Consider the following 26,320-nt stretch of genomic DNA (forward strand, 5'->3'; position numbering starts at 1 on the left):
CAACCAAAAAAAAACTCCATAGCCCCCAAAACCAAAAATATAATCAACACAAAATTGATATGGCCATGAAAACATATACAAGCATCACAGATAAGCTTAATCACCTACCTTGGCCCAGTGGTGGGATTCAAATAATTTAACAACCAGTTCTCTGCCTTAATGACCAGCTGGGTAAGTGTGGCTTTGTGGTTATGTGACTAGGTGGGCATGGCCATCGATGGGTGCTTCGCCTAGTGTTACAATGTAATAAGGGTTAAATAGAGAGGCAGTTTCTGTAAGCAGGGCAATAAAGATTAGGTTAGTAACAACACCATTATGTTTCCTTCCTGCCTGCCTTCCTTGCAGGATTAGCCCTGTAAAATGGAAAAAAACCCAAAATGAGATTTCTTCCAACAACCGGTTCTCCGAACTGCTTAGAAAGTTAACAACTGGTTCTCCTGGTGCGAACTGGCTGAATCCCACCACTGCCTTTGCCCATACATAGATAAAAAGCCAGGTGTTCACAGGTGTGGCAATTTGAACATCAGGGGGAACTCATTCCAAAGGGCAGGGGCAGGAATAGAAAAGGCCCACTTCCTAGGTCCTATTAGGTGACATTGTTTCAAAGAGGGGAATGAGTTGTGCCCATTCTAAATAACCTTATTTTGTCAGTATGATATTGGGTTGTTATGCTTATAACTATCAGTTTTGTACACCGGATGTGATGTTTTCCTTATCTAATTTTGGATGGCTTATTTTTATACAGCAATTAGCTTTAACCAGAATTTGCATTTTGCAGGCTTTCCACACTTTTGAGGCAACAAGTTTTCTTTGTTCTAATGCATGTTAGGCATGAAAGACACAAGGTTACACATTAAGATTTATAGCAATCTATGTGTAGGCATGCAGACTGCTTTAAAGATAGGCTAAGGATATCTATGTTTCTCATGTGCTTGCTGGATAACAGGTTAATTTTAAAATCTTTCTCTAGTAGACTGGGCGTTACAAAAATCATTGCCACATCCAGTGAAATTTGGGTCTAAATGTTTTATATTAAAATATAGATTTATTGTATTGTATTGTATTGTATTTTATGGAATCTTATATTTTATAGATTTTAGATTTAGGCTTGCATTTAAACATTTAAATGCATTTTCTAGGAAGAAATGCATAGAAAGAAAAATCAACATCCTTGGTAATTTCAGGCCACCAACTTCTGCCTAATCTCTTACACATTCTGTATAATTTTCTACATTTACCATGCAAAGAATTTCACATGCAGGATTGGTACTAAGGTGGCCAATCATTACAAATTTCAGCATGCACCGATAAGGGTGAAAGCTTGATTATCTGCCATCAAGTCATTATTGACTGCTAGGGTCCAAATTGATAGATTTTCTTCCTGACAATCTGTCTCTAACTGTTGTTTCAAAGCATGCTGCTCTCCTTGAATTATGACTTGTGGGAGGAAGGATGACTTTTAATTAGATGATGTGAAGAATAAATGGGATTGTGATACTAATGATTTTTAATTGTTTAACTGATAATGGATTGCGTAAAACAGAAGTGGCCAATTTTTTCTAGTGTGAGAATTGCACTTGGTCTTGAAGGACATACAGAAAATGAACATTGAGACACTGATCTTGGTTTAATTTAATATTTCCCTCCTTTTACCACATTAAAGTTGACAAAACAGTGAGAATTTTTGATGGAGTTCTGGGCCACATATGTATAAAGGTTCACAACTCAAAACATGCATCTGCACCACTGTCTCTACCTTTGCAGGGCATTGCATATATTTGAAATATTATGAGAACATTAAGTACACTTACAAAATGGTTGTCATGGAGGACAAGGCTAGCTTCAATAAAACTGTAAATTTATGAGGATGCTTCATGCTGTCACATAAACATGAAGGATGCGCCTCACTGTTACCTCATGTTCTTCTGACTATATTTTTTGCCAGGCCACCTGTTTTAATTGTTTTTCTAATTTAAATTTCTGAGGAAGTCAGATGGGGCATTGTAGAAGTAGCAAAGAAGATGCCTGCAAAGACTGTAGCTCTTCAAAATGCTTTTTTGGGATGCTCCGATTCAAAATTTGAGGACCTAGCAATAAAAGTCCAGCTTCAAGCTCCTGAAGAATATTATTTTTTCTGGCCAAGAAGAGACTAAAGCATTGAGGTATTAACTGCCGCTTCTTCATGAAAGTATTATTTTTAAGTGCTCTTTTTATGCAACCTGTTTTCAGAATACTTACTGGAAATGCTTGCGGCTACATATTAAGAGTACAGAAAACAAAGCAGAATAACCTAAAAGGCAATCAAAAGTGTATTCAAAAACTGAAAAATAAGCCATTTCTTTTGTGTTCTAGGAAACTGATTTATCTATTTGTTTTTTAGTTTCTATAGTAATGGGTATTCCAACTGTCAAGAGAAAAGTAAAATCTTACCTTACTGAAACTCTTCACTCGCTGATTGATAAGCTGTCACCTGAAGAAAAATTGGATTGTGTTATGATTGTATTCATAGGAGAGGTAATTCAAATAATGTTTATTTAATTTATATAACTGTCTATTTCTCATACGTTACTCTCAGAGGTTTACAATGAAAGAGATAAAAAACAAAACACATAATCGAAATTCAATGCATACTGTAGCAGATGGGCATCATAAAATAACTGTCAACAAAACCAAGAGATGGGCTCGATCACACTTTGGAGGTCCCACGTCCCAATACAAGACCAATTTTTTAGGGAGCTGATAAAGGCCAGCAAGGTCAGGGTGTAACCTAATCTTAAGTGGAATGGTGTCCACAGGATGATTGCCACAACACAAATGGAGCTCTTCCTGGGCTCTACCAGCTGAGCACCCCTGCCAGACTTGGAGGGATAGGTGGAAACAATTGGTGAGGGATGGTCCCATAAGTAATCCAGACTTAAGTCATGAAAAACTTTAAAAGTAGCTACCAGTGTCTACCTAACATAGATACCCCACCTCTTTGACCATAAACTGTGAATCCAGGAGGACCTCCAGATTGTGCATGAAGTCTGTCTGCACTGTGCCACCCACCCAGAAACAAAGATGAAAGGTTCCCGAAACCAGAAGTTCCAAAAACACAAAGCCACTTGCCGTTGCCTGTGTACTTGAAGCCTATTGAGCCCCATCCGGATTCCCATTACTTCCAGGCACTGAGAGAGAATCTCATAAGCATCATAGCACCAAGTGGTGATGTAAAGCTGCGTATCATCAGCATATTGGTGATACCTCACCTCAAAGCTTCACTTTATGGCTTCCTGTAAATATTAAACTTTTTTTAAAAAATTCAAAATTAAAAGATATTTTTTTCAACTCTGTTCTAAGGTTTATCTCTTAGATGTAATGTGGAGTTGGGTAGGGGTCTTGATAGAAGGCAGATTAAGATTTTACCTATAGATCTTGGATTATCTGAACCAGATAGAAAAACCTTTTGTTTCCATTTTATATACAATGGATACAACAGAATCATCGATAGCATGATGCTAAACGCTCATCAGTTTAGACTAGAGAAAGTAAAGTAATCCAGTTCAAAGGGCCTCGTTTCACAGATAAGAGTACCCAGATCATATCCTAAGACCAATTTTTGCATGGTGTCCAAACAAAACTAATGTTTTCGTTGCAGCTGCATATTGCAGAAGAGATGTGCTTGAAAGAATTGAGATAATGGGCCATTGGTATCAAATCTTCATTAGGTGCAGCTCTTTGAGGCATAAGATTTGTTGGAATTCATTCAAAAATTGAAAACAACCTCAGATCTGATTCTGTTGTTGAAGTGCACAGTAAGGCTTTTAATGGCCACCAGATGAATTCTAAACAAACTGCACAAATGTATTACTTTTTGGTGTGGAATGAATTGGCAAGTTGGAGAGTCATAACTGTCATAAGGGAAATTGCTGAAGCAAATTTCATTAAAATATACACGTGCTTCTTTGTGAAAGGACTAGAATTGCACAAGATGAGTCCTGTTGAGTGTTTTACTGTTAAGGGAAAATTTTGTTTGCTAAAGGCAGTCAGTTCAGCAGAAACAAGGCTGAGCTGTTCTAATATTTGTTGTTTGTTTAACATTGAAAGCTATTATGACATTGAGCCTGGAGCAGCACTGAACTTAATTCAGGAATTATGTAGCTTGTGCAGTCTGCTTTAGAACTACATATTAAAAAGGTTAGAGTTCTACATGTGTAAGATTAAGAGGCCAGCAATCCAGTGTCTACTTCTAAAGTTATTTTTTCCCTTTGTGTTTCTGAAACAACATTTTGATGGGTTTTGGGTTTTGGCTGGGAGAGAAAGGGCAGGAAAATTCATTTCTGTCTGCTTTTTTCTGGATTTAGTTCATGCCTTTTATGGAAACTTATGGAGTTGTTGCTAGAGGTTTTGAACTTTTCTGGCTGATCCAAGAAACTAAAATTATATTAAATGAGTTGTGGATTGGGGAACTCATCAAATTTGCAGATGACACCAAGCTAGCATGAACAGCCAACACTCCAGAAGACGGGCTTAAGATACAGAAGGTTCTTGACAGACTTGAACATTGGGTGCTATCTACCAAAAAAAAAAAAACCAATGGTGAAAAAAAGCAAGGTTCTACATTTAGGCAACAAAAACAGAATGCCCAGGTACAATATATGACTACTATCGCTCAATAGTAGTAACTGTGAGAGGAATCTTGGAGTCCTAGTGGACAACCATTTAAATATAAGCCAGCAGTGTGCAGCAGCTGCCAAAAAAGCCAACACAGTTCTAGGCTGCATAAACAGAGGGATAGAATCAAGTGACTTCTGGGTTGCTCAGAGGGTGGTTTTAAGCATTCCGAAGGCTTCAGGGACCGTCCGGAGGCTTCCCTGACATCTTTGGAGCGCTTAAAACAACCCTCCAGGCCTCCAGGGGGGTGGGGGGGCTCTTTTCGCCCTCCCCAGGCTCCTATAAAGCCTCTGGAGCCTGGGGAGGGCAAAAAAAGCATGTAAAAATGGGGGGTCATGCGTTTTGCACGCATGCGCACTGGGGGGGGTCACACGTTGCATTATGGGTGCGGCACACCCGCACATGACCCCCCTGCGCTCCCCCCACTTGTGGCACGCGAGCCAAAAAAGGTTCGCCATCGCTGCTCTAGAAAGTGTATAGAGAAGAGCAGCAAAGATGATTAGTGGACTGGAGGCTAAAACATGTGAAGAACAGTTGCAGGAACTGGGTGTGTCTAGTTTAATGAAAAAAAATGACTAAGGGTGACATGATAGCAGGGTTCCAATATCTCGGATTGCCACAAAGAAGAGGGAGTCATGCTATTCTTCAAAGCACCTGAGGGCAGGACAAGAAGCAATGGGTGAAAACTAATCAAGGGAAGAAGCAAGCTAGAACTAAGGAGAAATTTCCTGACAGTTAGAACAATTAATCAGTGGAACAACTTGCCTCCAAAAGTTGTGAATACTACAATGCTGGAAGTTTTAAAGAAGATATTGGATAACCATTTGTCTGAAGTGGTGTAGGGTTTTCATAAAAGGCATGAACTAGAAATGAACAGCCATCAGCTCCCCTATTTATATTTTCAGTATATGTTCCATTCATGTAAACAAATCTTGTGAGAAAGGAGAGCTATCTTCTGTTTCTTTTTAAAATCTAAGCTAGCTGAGATGCTGAAAAGATCACTTAATGGCATTATTCCAACTTAATACAGCTACTTAAAGATGCATGGACTTCAACTCTCAGAATTCCACAGCCAACTTTGCCGGCTGTGGAATTCTGGGAGTTGAAGTTCATGCATCATAAACTTGCCAAGATTGAGAAATGGTATTTTTCATAGAGGTTCCAGCCATGATTCCTGATTGCAGTGTAGAACTTCTGGGTGTACATGATTGTATAGAAAGAAATAGTTATCCTGAACCCAGATACTGGAATTGGAGAGGCAATAATATACTATTTATGTATAACAAAGAAATCATGCTGTGCTGATTTTTTTAGAGAAGTTACAAAGCTAACTAGAAGGATTTTAATTGGGCCGCCTTGATTCTTAACATAGTTAGAATGCAGTGGATGCTTTGCTTGTGTGTAAAGGTTGGGAGGCACAATTGGGCAATAACAACACAGATCACTGATAATTTCCACCATTGCAGTTCCCATTCCCCACTCCAGTTTGCTCCAGTTGCAGGACAGAGCCAGAGATAAACGATAATCAAAGAAAGTAGATATCATAGGGAAGGACAATTCAGAACTTGAAGGAACAGAGATTATACATGTGGAGAGGTCCTGTTCTTTTTTCAATGCTGTTCAGGTTCAGGTACAGTGCCTAAAATATACATGCCTATTGTGTATTTGTGAATACCTATATTTAAACTGCTGCTTTTCTCAATCAAACATGAATCAGAGGAAAGAATCTTTTTCCAACTGTCCTGCTTTAGATTTTGCCAACAAAAACTATTTAAATAGCTGTGTCATTCACAATAGAGGCAAAGCATAGGTATTATATTACCATTCAGGTGCTGTTTGACCTCATGGCTCTAACACTGGAATTGCTTAATTAAAAGTAAACATGCTAAATTTAGTATGCTACAGTTGAATTGAACTGAATGTTCTGCTGACTATTATCTGTGACAAGAAAAACCTTTTGTATGGCATTTGTTAATGGATGAATACATTTGGGACATTAATGTCATGTTAGCCTACTTGAAGAGCAAAAATGGATATACAAACTGTGCAGTTGTCAAACCAATTATCCATACTATCTATAAAGATGTTTTCTTTTCTTTTTTTCTAGACAGAACTTGACTATGTAAATGGTGTTGTGGCAAACCTTGAAAAAGAGTAAGTTTTATTTATACAAATATTACCACTGAAATATTTTGGATTATCCACTTTTTAGTACACAGCTTATTGTGACATTTCTAAATACATTTTTGTAATGCATTACATCAATTCAAAATACATTACAGTTAAATAGCTACATTGAACATGGAGAGAATTGTCCTTCTAAAACAGCAAATAGTATTACAGTATAAGATCCTGAAATGGATACATCCACATGAAATAAACATTGCATATACTACATTAAAGTTTTTATGCTGGTGGTAAAATATAAAAAAGACTGTCTAGGTGCTTAAGAAGTTAATATTGGTTGGTTCTGTAAAATATATATTTACCTTTGTAAACTATTCCATTGATAATTCCAAGTGGTTTGAGACAATATGCTGCATTGATTTTATGTAGAATTTTCAAGCTCAGAAAGTATCAAAGGCTTGGTCAACATACAAGCCTTTTCAGTCTAGTGTGACCCCAGATGACAAAACTATAGTTTTACATGTAGGTTGAAATCAGCAGTTGGCTTCAAATTTATTAACTTGCTCACTACCCTACATTTTGTTTCACAGCTGAATAAAAAATTGAACCCAAGTCCAAATTGATCACAGATGTCTGAAGTACAGTTTCCTTGAGTATAAAATAACAATGCTGACTTTTCTGACTCCAGATTTTCTACAGAAATTCGTTCTGGTTTAGTGGAAATAATAGCTCCTCCTGCGTTTTACTATCCTGACATGAAAAATCTAAAAGAGACATTTGGAGATTCAAAAGAAAGAGTCAGGTAAGGACTTTTTTTCTTGCACGTGTGAAACTACTTTGGTAATCACAGTAGATCTTAACAGCGATAGTCTAGGATACTGTTAACTTAGATATTGCATTTGAGAATACAGGATAAACTAGGCTCAGAATCAGGCTGCATCAGTGGTGGGTTGCAGGCAGTACGCCCTGGTACGGGCATACCATATCCTGCCCGAAGCACCGGGTACCGTTCCGGTACGGTGCTCCGGAGGGCCCACCCACCTGTCCGCACTCCTTACTTGTGCTTTAAGCTTTTGGCGCTTCTGCGCATGCACATGACGCATACAACGCCTGTGCAATGCTCCGCCGAGGAGCTGGAGCGTTGCGGAGGCTTGCGGAAGCATCACAGGCAAGACAGACGCATGCGTGCAGTGTGTGTGTGTGACGCGCTGTGCGCGTCCACGTGGGTGATGCTTGGGCCGTTCCAACCGTACCGATTGGAACGGAATCCGGAATCCACTACTGGGCTGCATGTTTTGTATCCAGTAGTCTTTCCTAATTTAGGTATGCAGGAACTATCATTTTTACAGTCCTCAGCCATTGGCCATGTTGGTTATAGAATGTGAAACTGCCCATATACAGCAGTTGAGGAAAGACAGCTTACATTATTCTTACTATTACAGTATTCTTCAGGAATATTCATTTTTAAACATGACTTCAGACATGAGTCTTGGGGAAAAGGTTTTTCCAATCTAAACCTTATCTTTTAGCTTTCGCGTGATAATGTCAGTTTTGCTGTTGTAGCCTTCTTTTGATCTGCAAATGTTAGCTTGGGATTGTGTTCATGTCATCGGATTCGGTACTTTTTTGAGCTGCTACTGTGGTATTTGGTGACGAAGTAGATAAAGTGGAAATATAGTTTGGATTAAATAATGGCTAGAAAAACATTCTACAATGGCTATTATTTCTGCAATCCTAGCACTAGAAGTACATGTTTCTTTGGTAATGTCTGCTAGGACTTGGGACAAGGTGCTCCCAGTTAGGACATGGGAGTATATTTTCGTGATATTAGATACACATCAAACCAAAGTAAATATGACACAGGAAAACCTTGAACAGGATCTGCAAGATTTTTGAAGGACATATCCAAACTTGTCCTTCCACTGACAAAGGAAACTGAAAACCAACAAAGACTCCTATGCTAGAAAAAGGAGGGTAGGGAACAGTGGTGGGTTCCGGATTCCATTCCAACTGGTACGATTGGAACGGTCCCGGTGTCACCCGCATGCATGTGTGCAGCGCACGTGCACATTCGTGCGGTGTGCGCATGCGTTGTAGCTGGAAACGACGCTTCTGCAAGCCTCTGCGATGCTCCAGCTGCTCAGTGGAGCATTGTGCAAGCACTGTATGCGTCATGCGCATGCGCATAAGCACCAACAGCTTTAAAACACAGTAAGGAGCGTGGGTGGGTGGTTGGGTGGGCCCTCCGGAGCACCGTACCGGAATGGTACTCGGTGCTCCGGGCAGGCTTTGGTACGCCTGTACCAGGGCGTACCGCCTGCAACCCACCCCTGGTAGGGAACAACGTGTCACAGAAGAATTATGTGGAGAGTCCCCCAATGCAGCAGAGCAGATTTTCAAGAGCAAAAGAATGTAGGAAACTGCATAAGGAAAGGACATTCAAAAGGAGCTTTCGTCCACTGATAGACTTCCTGTGATGGGCCTCTTCAGAGGTTCCAGTGAAGTGGCGGTTGGTGATATTTGGAAAACAATGGGGTTGTGGGAGGGAGACGGAGAGATTACTTGTGTTCATTCATTATGAAAATAATAACTAAAAGGCATGTTTGTGTTTCAAGCATAAGGTTTTCAAGCTTATGTTTTGTCTGCCTGCTCACATGCAAAGTCAATAACATTAAATATTTAATTTTAGATGGAGGACAAAGCAAAATCTGGATTACTGTTTTCTTATGATGTATGCACAGAAAAAAGGTGTATACTACATCCAGGTAAATTGTTTTTATATTTTGAATCTAAAAATGAATATTCAAATTTTTTAACAGTGAACATGGCATAGTTAGTATTCCATAACACAACTATGTATCAAATGGTCCTTTAGACCTAATAACATTTATTTATCATAATACCAATTCTTTTTAATATATTATTTGTGTGTGTGTGTGTGTGTGTGTGTGTGTGTGTGTGAGAGAGAGAGAGAGAGAGAGAGGGAGAGATCCGTGTGCAATAAGGCCATAGGAAAGAGAGTTACATATGTTTAGATTTTTAGCCTCAAAGCATTTAATTAATTAGTAATTAATCAAAACTAATTTTTCCCTGGAAAAAGACACAGGTTGGTATAGCTGAAGTGCAACAAGCACCTCTTTTTGTATTCTCTGTTTGTTTTTGAATCCAAAGTGTTGCATAACTGTAAAGCTGGCCCAGACATGTAAACACCCCTTGTTTAGTGACTGCCTTGATTAGTAACCATTTGCAAATACAACAGTAATAAACATATTCCTTTTTTGACCAATGTGCTCATTTTTATTCAAAAATTTGTACACGTGAGTGTACATCAGTGGAACACCTGAGTAAGAGTGACACTGGTGTAGCTGTACAAGCTGACATGGCATTAATCAGTGATCTTCATAGCTTCTCTCTTTCTCTCTCGTTTGCTTAATGATCCAGTTGTTGGAACGGCACGTGGTCGTTAAATGAGGAGTGGGTGTAATAATCTGTATGTAAAGCACAGAATTGCATGGAGAAAAGGAAGACTACTCCATCACAGCTTTTAGTATTTAGTATATAAATGAGAAAGCAAGATTCTCCATAGGTTTTTTTTTCCTTTTCTTTGTCCAGAATACCCTTGAGTTCACCTAGGCTTAAAAACATTTGAGTGGAACAGAACAACTTTCTGGAAATCCGCACTTTCCTTTCCTATGTTCTGACTCATTTTAAAAAGAAGGAAGGAAATTTAAAAAAAAACTTAAAATAATGATTGGCTTCTGAATAGGATTCTACATCATGTTTACGGTTGGGTGGAGAAGTTGTTCATGTTGATGAGTATTTGGGTGTAGAAATTTCTGTGCATCATTTCCAGCTTAGTTTTCACCAATCAGACTTGCAGTCAATCTCTCTATTGAGATGAGAGCAAGTGCACACATTACTCAGTTCAGCTAACAAGAATAATCTTTATTAAACCTCAGCAAATATTTTAAAAATCGGCAGAAAGGGACAAAAGGTTGGCAAAAGAATAGAGACAGGAGGACACAAATGATAGGCAACAATTTAGATTTATATGTCTGCCTAAATGTCAAACGGCACAAGCCTTCCTGGGCCACTGGAAACCATACTGTGGCTAATGATCATGGAGAGTCCCAAAGGAAATGGTCTTTGGTTATTCCATCTTTAAACCTTTTGTGTATATAGAACATGAAGTGATCCAGCCCTTATTCTGCAACATAGAAGAAACAGTTTTGTAGAATGGAATGGTGCATCCAACAATAGGTGCATTTTTGGAGAGGAATTGCATGTGTGTGTTTGGCACTACTTCAGTATCTTCTGTGACGTGAGAATTGTTGCCAGGGATAATTTAGGGTGTTGCCTTTACTATTAGTAGCTTGTTGGCAGCAGCTGCCAAAAAAGCCAACACAGTCCTAGGCTACGTCAACAGAGGGATAGAATCAAGATCACGTGAAGTGTTAATACCACTTTATAATGCCTTGGTAAGGCCACACTTGGAGTACTGCATTCAGTTCTGGTCGCCACAATGTAAAAAAGATGTGGAGACTCTAGAAAGAGTGCAGAGAAGAGCAACAAAGATGATTAGGGGACTGGAGGCTAAAACACATGAAGAACGGTTGCAGGAACTGGGTATGTCTAGCTTAAGAGAAAGAAGGACTAGGGGAGACATGATAGCAGTGTTCCAATATCTCAGGGGTTGCCACAAAGAAGAGGGAGTCGAACTATTTTCCAAGGCACCTGAGGGTAGAACAAGAAGCAATGGGTGGAAACTAATCAAGGAGAGAAGCAACTTAGAACTGAGGATAAATTTCCTGACAGTGAGAACAATGAATCAGTGGAACAGCTTGCCTCCAGAAGTTGTGAATGCCCCAACACTGGAAGTCTTTAAGAAGATGTTGGATAGCCATCTGTCTGAAACGGTATAGGGTTTCCTGCCTAGGCAGGGGGTTGGACTAGAAGACCTCCAAGGTCCCTTCCAACTCTACTATTGTATTGTATTGTATTGTTGTTTTGGCTTTTAGAAAATTGGAGGGTGACATGTACATGGTTGGTTTTTTTTTTTTTGGTTTTTTTTTTTGCTTTTGAGATAGATTACAATTTTTATTGAGTTATCGGAGTTGTCTGAGAGTTTGACATATTTATCTGACCATCACTGGAAAATAGTTTGCTGTAGGGAACAGATGTTTTTGGGTTTAAGACACAGAAGTCTATCTTGGTCATAGTTTCTTTGTTAAGTTAATTACAACGGCTGATATTGATTAACTTGCAGTTCCACTTGCTAAAAACCTGTGGTAGACCCCTTCCCAACCCCATATTTTAGCTAGAGACACCCCCTTTAAAAACCTTAAAGGCTGTGCTGTTGAAACAATATTTGGCCATTGAATTTCATGAATCTCAGTGGAATGCCTTATGTGAAAATTCTTTTAAAACAATTTCATCAAGTATCAAGAAATTGTATAGAATAAATTCCTAAATAGCATCATAATGCATTAAAATTATATGACATCTACCACAATTTTTCCAAATTGTGCTGGAGATAAACATATTTATTATTTTGTTACTATGCCCAGTTAACCAGAGTTTTAGTTAAAGGTTTTTGATGGAATGGTAAGCATCGCAACAATCTTTTAAAGTGAACCATGCAGTGGTATTGGTATGTTTTCTACATTTTAAAAAGTGCTACTTTTTAAAAAATCCATTTTAATTGTTAATAATGGTCATTCTGAAATATTGAAAAATGAAAGCATAATATCCTTACACTGATAACAGATTCTCAAGTATGGAAACTGCATCGACACAAAATTAATTCAGAAACAAAATTTAAACTTAATAATAAAAAATAAAATTATTTATTAGATAAACAGTCATTAGATTTTTTTGATATATTTCTTCTACCAGCACAACTGGCATCTTTTATGAAATATATTAAATGCTGATTAATTGTTGTGTTCTCATCTCTCTCTCTCTCTCTCTCTCTCTCTCTCTCTCTCTCTCTCTCTCTCTCACACACACACACACACACACACGCACACACACACACACACACAATTCAGTATTCCCAAAGACTAAGACTATTTTTTTTAATTATTTCTTTTTCCTGTACTTTGTTTTTATAATTGGGGAGGGGGGCAGGAGTAAATTATACCATAATTCGGTGCATATTTAATGTGAAAACAAAAAAAAAAGTTTTCAAAATGGCTAGAGATGCCTACTCTAAAGATCTACAAGGGTTTCTTCCACTCTTTAATTTGGAAGTATACTAATTTGAAGTAATGATGTAATAACAGTTTGAAGTTAAAATTACATTATTATCTTTTTAATCACTGACTGCCAGTGACAAATCCCTTCTTGTGTGACCAGACGTCTCTTCACAGAGGACGAGAGAGAGCTATCTTGTTGCACTAGCCCACATTCCATTCTTCCCAAATTTTGTTCAACTTTCTAAAACAGATTTTGAGAATGTTTCAGAATGGGACCTGGGAAGGAAGGAGATATATTTGTTTACCATGAAGAGAGAGACAGGCCAACTCTTCTTATAAGATGCCAACCCAAGACTGAGTAATAACCACAGATGTATTATTACAGTAGAGGTGCCAAGACAGATACTTGGCACATCCTGCTCTGTTTTTCTTTCTGATTAAAAATGGATTTAGAGTATCAACCTTGTGTACCTCCTTAAAATTAAGTCTCATTTAGTGTAGCAGGACTTGATTCATTTTCTTTCAAAATCTCTATAGCATTGCAGCCTAAATTATGACAAGGCTGCCAATTTATTTTTTAATGTAAGGCTTGCTAAGGCTTTTGTAGCAATGAGCCAGGGAACCAGATATGTGGCAAAGCCTGCAACGTGGTTGGGTTGATTTGTTTGTTAGTGTTTTGGTTGTTTATCCCGGTTGCCAATTTTGCATATATCAGAATAACAGAGTTGGAAGGGACCTTGTAGGTCATCTAACCCAACCCCCCCCCCCGCCCAAGCAGGAGATCCTACATCATTTCTGACAGATGGCAGTCCAATGTTGGACTATATATATAATATATTCATATATTGGACTATATAATTCAGGGCCCCACACACGAAGGAGGCCACACATTGGACCTTGTTTTTGTATCTGAGCAGTGGACGAGTGATCTGGGTAGAGGGGATTTTACTGTTACACCCCTGTCATGGTCAGATCACTCATGTCTCCGGCTTGACTTCCCTGGCGCTACCCCCCACCGCGAGGAGGCGGGACCGGACGGTCCACACTGGTACCGCCCCAAGCACCTGATGGAGCCGGATAGGTTCCAGACGGAGCTTGGGCCATTACCTGTAGCCCTGACCCACGCTCGGTCGGAGGACCTAGCGGCCGCCTGGAATAGGGCGGCGGCTGGGGCCTTGGACCGGGTTGCGCCTTTGCGATCTCTCCTGTGGCAGCGACCCACCCGGGCTCCTTGGTATACCGAGGAGCTGAGGGTGATGAAGCGCCACAGGAGACGTCTTGAGAGCAGGTGGAGGTCCTCACGCTCCGAATCTGATCGAACACAGGTAAGATCCTACTTGCGGACCTACCTTGTGGCATTAAGGGTGGCCAAACGTAGATATTGCGCCACCCTTATTGTGTCCGCGGATAACCGCCCTGCCGCCCTGTTTAGGGTGACCCGCTCCCTCTTGTCACAGAGGACACAGGGGGCACCCTTACAGGGCAGAGCAGAGGAATTTGGGGAATATCTGCAGGACAAAGTCGCTCAGATCCGGAGCGGATGGGCCCCACTCAGTGGACCAGACGGGCCGCCAACAGCGAGTCTTGTGAGACCATCCTGGGAGGAGTTTGATTCTGTTGCCCCCGAGGATTTAGATAGGTTGCGTGGATGGCTGCGACCCACCACATGTTTAATGGACCCGTGTCCCTCCTGGTTGGTACTGGCATCTTGGGAGGTGACCCGAGGCTGGCTTCTGGGCCTGGTGAATGCCTCATTGGGTGAGGGATCCTTACCAACCGCCTTGAAAGAGGCGGTGGTGAGGCCCTTGCTTAAGAGGCCTTCACTCGACCCAATGGAGCTAGCTAATTATCGTCCAGTCTCCAACCTTCCGTTTCTAGCGAAGGTTGTAGAGAATGTGGTGGCGCAGCAGTTTCCACGACACCTTGACGAATCCGAGTATCTAGACTCACGCCAGTCCGGCTTCCGACCCGGGCACAGCACAGAGACAGCCTTGGTCGCGTTGGTTGATGATCTCTGGAGGGCCAGAGATAGAGGTTGTTCCTCTATCCTGGTCCTATTAGATCTCTCGGCGGCTTTTGATACCATCGACCATGGTATCCTATTGCGCCGGTTGGAGGGGATAGGAGTCGGAGGTACCGTTTTGCGGTGGTTTGGCTCCTACCTCTCCGACCGGAGGCAATGTGTGTTGACAGGGGGACAGAGGTCGACCCTGAGGCCACTCACTTGTGGAGTGCCACAGGGGTCGGTCCTCTTGCCTCTCCTGTTCAACACATATGTGAAGCCGCTGGGTGAGATCATCCGTGGTTTTGGGGTTGAGTATCACCTCTACGCTGATGATACTCAGCTGTATATTTCAACTCCAAACCACCCCAACGAGGCCGTCGAAGTGATGTCCCAGTGTTTGGAGGCCGTCGGGGTCTGGATGGGGGACAACAGACTTAAACTCAACCCCTCCAAGACTGAGTGGCTGTGGCTACGGGCACCTCGGTTCAGCCAGCTGATCCCATCGCTGGCCATAGGGGGCGAACAATTGCCCCCTGTGGAACGGGCACGCAATTTGGGCGTCCTCTTTGATGCCCGGCTGTCAATGGATGACCATGTGGCAGCCGTGGCAAGGGGGGCGTTCCACCAGGTTCACCTGGTGCGCCAATTGCGCCCCCTACTGGACCGGGATGCCCTACGCACGGTCACTCATGCGCTGGTGACGTCCCGCCTGGATTACTGCAACGCTCTCTACATGGGGCTGCCCTTGGGACGCGCCCGGAGACTGCAGTTAGTTCAGAACGCAGCCGCGCGGGCTGTGATGGGGAGTACGAGGTACTCCCACGTAACACCTCTCCTGCGCGAGCTGCACTGGCTGCCTGTGGTTTTCCGGGTGCGTTTCAAGGTGCTGATTACCATCTTTAAAGCGCTCCATGGCACGGGACCTAGTTACTTGCGGGATCGCATCCTCCCACATACATCCCTGTGGCCAATACGCTCACACAGGGAGGGACTTCTCCTGGTGCCGTCCACTAGGCAATGCCAGCGGGCGACACCGAGGAGTAGGGCCTTCTCTGTGATGGGCCCAACCCTCTGGAATGACCTCCCCCCCGACATTAGAACCACTTCTGACCTCCGTTCCTTCCGGCAAAAACTGAAGACCCACCTGTTCCGACTGGCAGGCCTGGCATAATTCAACTGTCCCTCCTGGCAAATGTATTATATCTGGTTATTTTAGGGGTTTTTAATTTACTGTATTTGTTTTTAGGGGTTTGAATTTATTTTATATCTGCTTTGTACAGTTCTTTTAACTACATTTTAACCTCCTCCATGTCAATTGTCAACTGTACATATTTAATTTAATTTTATTGTATCCTGTTATATTTTGTATGAACTGTACACCGCCCCGAGTCCCTTGCAGGAGAGGGGGCGGTCTAGAAGCATTAAATATTATTATTATTTTTTATTATATATATATATAAATATATAAATATATAAATATATAAATATATAAATATATAAATATATAAATATATATAAATATATATATATATATATGTTCACATACCTGAATATTTTTAAAACACAAATCTTAGTGTCTAAAGCATTATTTCTTATCCTTAGTAAGATGTGGAGACCAACTCTCTGAACTCCCTAGGGTTCCCCATTTCTCATACACAGAAATTAGAATTTCTGCTTGGGAGAAATTCAGATGATTACCCTGGTTTGAAGCAGAAGCTACAAAGACAGAATAAGGAGTAGCAGTAGGGATAGCAAATTTCTTACATTTCTGACATTTCAAGTCATCAATAGGAAAAGGCCCAATGATGGCTGGATTTAGATGTATGTTTGAATGTGAAATCCGCTTAGTTTAGTGCCGCCCCCATGCAACTTTATTTCTCATTTTGTTTCTTCTATTTTGCTTGCTTACTTGCTTATGCTTGGTTCCCTTAGCTTGAGGATGACATCGTTGTCAAGCAGAATTATTTCAGCACAATAAAAAATTTTGCACTTCAGTTGTCATCAGAAGACTGGATGATTCTAGAATTCTCTCAGCTGGGATTCATTGGTAAGAAAAAAAAATCCCTTACATAATTTTTAAAAAGGGGAAGGATAGAAAAGCGCTGTAAAATCTGGGAAACTAGTTTAACAACCCCCCTCCTACATACAAAAACAACTTTACAGTTGTAAAATTTCCCTGTATTAGCTTATGTGTATATAGCATTTAACATGTAACAAAACACATGTGGTCGAAAAGGGAATAATGTTGTAATGTTTGCAGTTCTTAAATAAAAATTTTAAAATTGAAGTATAAGCCTTAAATGAACTTCAGTCATCTAAACAACTTCATTTATAGATTAAGACAAATAAAAAGCAATGTTTTAAAAGCTTTCTTAATGACTTACTTCTGCCTCTATCAAGGCCAGAAGTTCAATATTTGCTTCTGAATCCATATTTGAAGAGAGATTCTACTTTCCTTGTATGTTAATATTAGTCTGATACAAGTTTTTGAAGACACTGGGTTTCTAAAAAACAAAAATAATTCTTCACTTGTAAGGCATTGTAATTTCTAGCATTTGGTATATTATGTGCAACTAACAGCCTCCTTTAAATTGAGTAATGGAAACAAATGCCTAATCTCCATTCAGTAGAGGGGGTGAAAAGGAATAATGACAAAAGCAGTGTTGCATCAACGTGATGCAAACTTTCCCTTTTGTGCGTGTGTTGTCAGAACTTGTGTCAAAGTGGTAGGATGCTGCATTTGGCATTTGACAAAAAAGGTGATTGCTGTTGGCGCCTTTGCTTTGACATCTGCTGAAATGAATGCAACAGTTCTTGTGAATTGAGGAAGACCACCTTTGCCCAAAAACCCTTTCACAGACAGAGAATGCCTTAGTGCAAGACATATCATAAGAATGTTTATTTCTGGAAAAAAATTGTAGCATGAAACAGAAATGATGGACACCAATTTTTAAGAATTTTTATCTCTAAATAGATAGTTTAGAGCATTAATTGTTAATAAATGAGAAGGCACAGAGAAATGAAATATATTAAATATGTTAGTTTTAGTTTTATGTTTGAAAGTGAGTTCTTCTACGTAGCAATTCCATGTCTTCAGCCTTTCTTTTTATCTAAATGAACCTATTATCCTAAATTATTCTAGTGCAAATTTATTTTATCTGATAGTGCTACATTATATAAAAAGAACTTGCAGTCATTTGCTGGTTCAGATCCTAAACATCAGAGTTTTGGATTCATTCTCTTTAATGGAACACTGCATTTATAACTAAGTGCTAAATTATTGTTGATGCATTATTATTTACAGGTAAAATGTTCCAGTCTCCAGATATTACACTCATTGTAGAGTTCATACTTATGTTTTATAAAGAGAAACCAATTGACTGGCTCTTGGATCACATTCTTTGGGTGAAAGTGTGCAATCCGGAGAAAGATGCAGTAAGTTCGTTTGAGAGTTTAATGTTTCTGAAAAGTCTACCTATATGACTTGATTGTAAGAAAATATGATAAGGAACCAAGATATAGTTTTTATAGCTCTTTTCTAAATTACAGTTTCTTGTAGCTAAGCAATGTTTAGTGTATTATGAAATGATTAAGAAGATATGATTAATGGTCGGGACATTACCAGAAAGAAATCATTTGAAGCTGTGCAAAGCTTTCGGATGGAGCATTTTGAAAAGCATGATTAATATAACTAATATAACCGTCTTGAAATATTAAAGAAGTACATTTTATAGGAGGTTTGGCAAGGCAGTTTCAAAAACTGTCTTTGGCTGTGTGCATGTGCACACACGGACAGCAATTCCCTGAAACTGCCAGAAAAACAAGGCAGCTCTGTGTGCAAGTATCTGTAGTCACGGCTATGAACGTTTTGAAGCAATCACAACAAACTTTGCAGAAGACCTAAGGCAAAGAGAGAATGCTTTACTTATGCTAGCATACTTGTATATTTTGCATACACCCCTTTGCACAGCTCTACTATACACACACTGCAGAGGCCAAGTACTATAAAGACTGGATTATATTCTAAAAATATTTCAGCTTCTCCAACTGCGCCCCAGCAGATGGCATGCCTTCTGCAGGTGGCCAGCAGAGAATATCCTGCCTGAAATTTGGCTGCCGTCTAGTAGGCCAAACAGATTGCTGGGGAAGGAGAGGGGAGGAATCTACCTGAATCTACTTAGGGATAAACATGCGTTTGTGTGAAGGTATTCCATTCCCTTTTCCCAAATGTAGACTCCTTCCTACCACCATGTTTCCTGGCTATGGATTGAAAGTTGCAACAGTTGAAGTGTTTACCCTGCGTTGAGAATGGCACAATTCTTAAAGTTGCAATAATGACCATGCTTTGCATGTGATTCTCTTAAAAATGGCGTAGACTCTTCCCTACCCTTCGAGCAAAGTACTCTTCTTTTATCTTTCTTTCATGGACAGGAGGATATGTTTGAAAAACCACTTCCTCATAGTGCTCCTCTTGTTGTGTCTTGAATAAGGCTGATAGATCAAATTGACCTTGTGTGGAGCTGTGATTAGCTGCTACTGATGCTGTTGAAGTGGGGAGCAGGGAGGGACAGACAACTCTTCTCTGCCCAGCTCTCTCTACCAGCCTTAGGGGTGCAGAAGTCTTCCCAATTCTATTTCTGCAAAAATCAAGCCAGAATTGTTTTTCAGTGACCCAGGGAGCAATTCAGACTCAGAAGCTGGAAGAAGAGGTGAAGCAAAAATCCCCTTCAATGGGAAAAAGGTTACTTATAAATCCCACAGAACTTTTCCACTGCAAAGAGTAAAAGAGTTGTGGGGATGTGCACAGATAAGGGACACATATAATTGCCCTTATGTTGAACTCAACTGCTAGGGACTTCCAATAAATTCATACCATTTTTTCTTAGACATAGTACAATTTGCCATTGTCCTTTTTTTGGTGTTGCTTTTCAACCCAAAATAGATATGCTCAGCTGTCAAACATAGGCAGTGTGGTGAGGCCTTGGAAACCAGGAGTGGTTTTTGAATGGCTGAAAATTCATGAGTGGAAATGTTGGCTGTCCACCTTGCTTGGCTAGAACCTATGTCTTATAATGAATTTTATTTCATGGCCTTTGAAAAGAAATTATTTCTATGATGAAAGAGAAATGAAATGTGGAAGCAAACCATATATATATATATATATATATATATATATATGTGTGTGTGTGTGTGTGTGTGTGTGTGTGTGTGTGTGTTGTATTTGTACTGATAAATAAATAAATATCAGTACAAATACAACACAAATATACAGAAAGAGGGAGTAGTGACCTTCCTCCCATATTTAGGCATACCAGGGGTTGTAACACAAATACATATATACATACATACATACATACATACATACATACATACATACATACATACATACAATCTGCTTCCACATTTCATATCAAAATGAGAATATTATTGAAAGGAGAAGACAATAATAGGCAAAAGTAGTTTATACTAAAATCAGAAATACGAATTGATTTGTCCAATTATAGTTTTCAGATCAAATCATAACAATAAGAATGGTGCCTGATACATTATATTATTAGGCATGACATTTTTATTTTTTATTTTAGTTAAGTGCATTTGAAATCAGGGTGTCATTGCAGGTTGCAGAAGTAAAAGCTGCAGTTGGAAAATATATTTTTCTCTGAACTGGCATTTAGAAATCCTAGCAGCTGTGAGAGATGAATGATAAACTATTCATTACTTCCTATAAACTAACTTTACTAAAGTTCTGATGACTGAATTTTTGTAATGGTGTGAATATGTTATTTTAATATGCTAAATAAAAACAAGGTAAGAATGCAATAAATGGCCCGGGTAGCCAGTTTTTAAGCCATGTATAATGATGATGTGTCTTATACTAAATATTTTTCCACCATTTTGTTAAAGAAACATTGTGATCGCCAGAAATCCAATCTCAGAATACGGTTTAGGCCTTCACTTTTTCAGCATGTGGGTCTACACTCTTCCCTAGAAGGAAAGATTCAAAAACTCACAGTAAGTACTGATAGAAAGCAACATATACATATACTAATTTTTGGAAACTTGTTCATTAATCTTAATTAAGAACTACATATTTTTAAATATATATATATTAACTATATACTGAATTTAAATACAATTGCCACTAAGTATAATTGAGTTGTTGAGACATCACCTGACCCAGTGGTGGGTTTCGGATTCCGTTCCAACCAGTATGATTGGAACGGGCCCAGCGGCGTCCACATGGACGCGTGAAGCATGTGTGCACACATGCGCAGCACGCGCATGCATCTTAGCCCCTCTGTGAGCCTCTGCAACGCTCCAACTGCTTAGCAGTGTCACGCAGGCGCTGTATACGCCGTGCGCGGAAGCACCAAAGACGTAAAAGACCGGTAAGGAGCTCGGGCGGGCAGGTGGGCCCTCCAGAGCACCAGACCGGAACGGTATCCAGTGCTCCAGGCAGGCTCCGGTACGCCCATACCGGGGCGTACCGTCTGCAACCCACCATTGGCCTGAACATGACTTTACATCTTCATTGTCTATTAACTCTGTTTGTAGCAAGTCAGTTGGGAAGAATTGGATGTATGTTTGTGTGGTTATTGTGCTTGCAGGCACTTGGCAATTGGCTGTAAGTGCTAATAGGTTGCCAGACATCCAGATCATGATCACATGACTGCATCTGGTAATCCCTAAAAATTACAAGTCAGTCCTTCCTTCCTTCCCTTCCTTCCTTCCTTCCTTCCTTCCTTCCTTCCTTCCTTCCTTCCTTCCTTCCTTCCCTCCCTCCCTCCCTCCCCCTCCCCCTCCTCTTTCTGGCAGTCTTGGTCAAGTCAGTGATTTGATTTATACCGATCAGTTTATAATTCTGTTAGAGTAGGTGTTAATTAGAATCTGTTTGCAAATCTGAATCTGAGACTCGTAGTGCTTGGGTATGGTTCATGATGAGGAGATGATATATCAAAATCACCCTCATGGTTTAAGGCAACTCTGAAATCTACTTGTGGATAAGCTATCATCAGCTTGAATTAGTAGTTTTTTAAGCATTGCCAAGTTTCTTTACATTCAGCCGGAACTTTTGAGGGGAGTAAATATACGGTACATTTATCATCAGAAATAAGCAATCTTTAAAATTTACCAAGGTTGATGTTGCAATATTCTTAAGTGAATTCAACTCAATGCAGCCCATTTTCAATTTGGTAGAAACGAATATAGTCAAGCCTCCCTTCGCCTTCCTTTTGGTGCAGAAGCAATTGCATCCGGTGAAGTTACGTGACAACTGTCGTGTATCACCTGTCTTCCCCTGTCTACGCTTTCTTGCTTTTGGTTAGGATGCTTTGGTGGCTTTGAAGGAGCTGACAGTCCTATGTTTATTCTGTGTCACTTCCTTCTTTTGCCTATTTTCTTGCCATCTCGACGATTGCTTTCACGATAGTACAGATAGTCCTTGATTTACAACTGCAACTGGGACCAGAATTTCCATTCCTAAGCAATGAGTCACACCTGATTTTATAACTCTTTTTGCCATGGTTGTTAATGAATCCCTGCAGTTATTAAGTGAATCATGCCATCATTAAATTAATCCGACTTCCCCTATTAACTTTGCTGTTTGGAAGCCAGCTGGAAAGATGGCAAACGGCAGTCACCTAACCCCGGGACATGCAGCTGTTGTAAATGCATCCCTGTTGCTAAGCACCTACATTGTGATCATGTGTCCATCAGGGTGGTGTGATAAGTGCGAGAATTGGTTTTCAATCACTTTTTTCAGTGCCGTTGGAAATTCAAACCAAATTCACAGCCGAATGGTTGTAGGTCTAGGATTACCTGCAGGTGTAGGAGGTTGTTTTTCATGCAATAAATAAAATATTGCTAACTGTAATATTCCATAAATTGAAAAGGATAACAGTTTAAAAACAAAAATAAGGTAAACAAAGCTTAAAAATGGGAAATTTATAAACAGGAATTAGGAGAGACTACAGGACAGGGGTGTCAAACTCGCGGCGTTCACGAAGGCATCACGTGACATATTGGGACTTCTCCCCCTTTGCTAAATCGGGCATGGGTGTGGCCAGTGTGTGATGCATCTGGCCCGCAGGTTGTGAGTGGGACACCGCCTGCTGTAGGAAGATGCTGTCATGTCACCATGCCCTCCCTGACATTTTCCTATAAGTTATGGGACAAAATACATATTTCCAGATGTAGTGCTTAGGGGAGCTTTTCACTATAATTTTGTCTAAGTGAACTGTGTCGTGGAAAATTGCAACAAATGATTTTTATCAAGAAAAATTTAATAACCTAGAAAAACACAGGAAATATATTTATTGCCCTACACCAGTGACGTGCGGTGAGGTTTACGGCTGGTGAGGCTTGTTACGTCATCAGGAAGGCGGGGAATTCTTAGCAAGGTGCCGGCCATGACTCGGTTTCCAGGGTCCTTTCGCGAGCGAGCTGGCAGGGAAACGGTAGCCGACGGTCCAAAAAGTCCGTCCTTTTGCGAGCAACTTCCCGTAAACCTGCTGTTGCTCAGTGCGAGGAAGGGAGCCGCTCGCGCATGCGCATTCGCCCTGGAACCATGAGCTCTGGCGTCAGAACCCGACAGAAGGCGGGGAATGGGACCACGTGTGCAGGAGGGAGGCTGAGGCTAGAGGAGCCTCCTGCACCTCCCTCTGTCCTGCACACGTGGTCCCATTCCCCGCCTTCCTGAGTCAACATGAAGGGGACCGTGGCTCACGCAGTCACATTCCCCGAGGCTCCTCAGCGCCTTTTCCCTTTTTTTTTCATGATGAGAGCGGTGAGGCTCTGCCTCCCCTGCCTCCCCTGACCGCACGTCCCTGCCCTACACATATATACTTTGTAGTTGTTGTTGTTATTCCACACTTAACATTTTATCTTGTCATTTTTTTTTTGTAGGATAAAGACTTCTTGAAACCATTATTGCATAAAATTCATGTGAATCCACCAGCAGAGGTTTCTACGACGTTAAAAGTCTATCAAGGGCATGCTCTTGAAAAAGCCTACATGGGTGAAGACTTTTTTTGGGCTATTACACCAGTTGCTGGAGATTATATCTTGTTTAAATTTGACAAGCCAGCTAATCTAGAAAGGTAACCATTTTTGTTTTCATTTTAATATGAAACATCTCCTGAGGGGTTAATGTCTCCTGATAGTAAATTAAACAGTGAAGACATCACAAATATTCCTTGACCACCACTGACCCAGATTTCCTTTGCTAAGCAAGGCAGTTACATGAGCTAGGCTTCATCCTATTATTCTCTTATGGCCTTTTTGCCACCGTTGTTAAGCGAATCACTGCAGTTGGTAAGTCAATCATGTAGCCATTAAGCAGGGGCTGCCACAAAGAAGAGGGAATCGAGCTATTCTCCAAAGCACCTGAGGGCAGGACAAGAAGCAATGGGTGGAAACTAATCAAGGAGAGAAGCAACCTAGAACTAAGGAAAAATTTCCTGACATTGAGACCAATTAATCTGTGGCAGGACTTTCCTCCAGAAGTTGTGAGTGCTCCAATACTGGAAGTTTTTAAGAAGAGATTGGATAACTATTTGTCTGAAATGGAAGGTTTCCTGCCTAAGCAGGGGGTTGGACTAGAAGACCTCCAAGGTCCCTCCCTACTCTTGTTATTCTGTTCTGTTCTATTCTATTCTATTCTATTCCATTCCATTCCATTCCATTCCATTCCATAGCTGAGAAGGTTACAGATAGTGATCGCGTGACCCTGGAACAGTTCAACTGTCATCAATCAATAGTTATCAAGTGCTCAAATCTTGATCACATGACCACGGGGAAGCTGCAGTGGTCATAAGTATGGAAACTGGTTATATGTCACTTTTTTCAGTGCCATTGTAACTTTGGTCACTAAATGAATAGTTGTAACTCAAGGACTACCTGTAGTTTCCTGAAGTACCCAGAATGAATAATTTCCTTCCAAGATTCTTTCTTTTTGGTGGGAGAGAATTAAAAAAAATAAGAAACCGATAGAAAGGGGTTGAAAAATCTGCTAAATAAAATAGATTACAAGTAGAACCTCAACTTACAACAGTTCATTTAGTGACCATTCAAAGTTACAATGGCACTAAAAAAATTGACATGACCGTTTTTCACACTTGCGACAGTTGTAGCATCCCCATAGACATGTGATCAAAATGTAGACGATTGGCAACTGACTCTTATTTATGACAGTTGCAGTGTCCCTGGGTCATGTGGTCACCTTTTGGGACCTTCTGACAAGCCAAGTCAAGGCGGAAACCAGGTTCACTTAACAATTGTGTTACCAACTTAATAACTTCTGTGATTCACTGAACAACTGTGAAAGAAAGGTTCAAAAAAGGGCAAAACTCACTTACTACAATAATACAATAGTAGAGTTGGAAGGGACCTTGGAGGTCTTCTAGTCCAACCCCGTCTAGGCAGGAAACCCTATACCGTTTCAGACAAATAGAAATTTGGGATTCAGTTGTGGATGTAAGTCAAGGACTATCTTTAGGCTGTGGGAAGGTAAGAAGAAGCAGGAATCCCTGAAATCATTGAGGCATCTTCCCTGAATGGAAGGATTTGCACTGAAGAGAGATCTGCTTAATTCTGGGAAATTTTCATCTCTCTCAACCAATATGTAGAATCCCTCACTGAGTTAATATTATATATGCATTCACATGACATCTTTATTATTAGGCTTACAAAATGTCATGTTCAGTTTGATGAGGAACAATAATCTATAATTCTGCAAATATCATATGAAACATGACTGTCATAAATTTTCTGTTTGGAAATGATTTGACTGACATTTTGTGTTTAGCTGCCAGTATGAAAAAATGTCATATCCTGTTTCATGGGAGGACCATCTCAATTCCTGCTTTATTCTCCCACAGTAGCTTGGTTGGAAGAATAAAGTGTCTGCTTTAAGCAAATATTAAATACACTAATATGAATGAAGGAGGATTGGCAAATTGTGACATTTTGTTAGTTTAATTTCTTTGGCTGCCCATTTCTGTCAACTACTTTGGGCAGCTTACAATTCAATACCTATTGTTATTTTTGTCCATCATCTTATTCTGAGAAACTTATCTCACGATTCTTGCTATCTTTTGCTTACTATTGTTATTCAATAATAGCAAACTTAGATAAGGCCATCTTGTTTGAACTGAACATTATAATCATATAATAGTGTTTACTCAGTCTTAATTTTGCTGCTAAATTAGAATAGCATAGGTTTGATGTTTTGCAAGCTGCCATATCTGAATAAGATACTAATTTCCAGTCTTTTAAATAATCTTCCATTATATTAAATTATTAATGTAGATGCTACATTCAGTTTTGTTTCTTATTGTAG

At 40.2% G+C, this 26,320-nt stretch overlaps 1 protein-coding gene across 3 annotated transcripts in view; it reads left to right on the forward strand.

The window, feature by feature from the left end:
* MGAT4A (alpha-1,3-mannosyl-glycoprotein 4-beta-N-acetylglucosaminyltransferase A) overlaps nt 1–26,320 on the forward strand; it is a 77,734-nt gene that overhangs the window by 41,060 nt on the left and 10,354 nt on the right. For all 3 annotated transcript variants that reach the window (XM_081946781.1, XM_081946782.1, XM_081946783.1), the window contains exons 5-12: nt 2,381–2,514; nt 6,761–6,807; nt 7,469–7,582; nt 9,470–9,545; nt 16,915–17,029; nt 18,287–18,417; nt 20,887–20,994; nt 23,887–24,080. In XM_081946781.1, the coding sequence (XP_081802907.1) occupies nt 2,381–2,514; nt 6,761–6,807; nt 7,469–7,582; nt 9,470–9,545; nt 16,915–17,029; nt 18,287–18,417; nt 20,887–20,994; nt 23,887–24,080 (919 nt within the window). The remainder of the gene's footprint in view (nt 1–2,380; nt 2,515–6,760; nt 6,808–7,468; nt 7,583–9,469; nt 9,546–16,914; nt 17,030–18,286; nt 18,418–20,886; nt 20,995–23,886; nt 24,081–26,320) is intronic.

Source organism: Natrix helvetica (genome assembly GCF_964273705.1).
Source record: "Natrix helvetica genome assembly, chromosome: 3".
Classification (NCBI taxonomy): Eukaryota; Metazoa; Chordata; class Lepidosauria; order Squamata; family Natricidae; genus Natrix; species Natrix helvetica.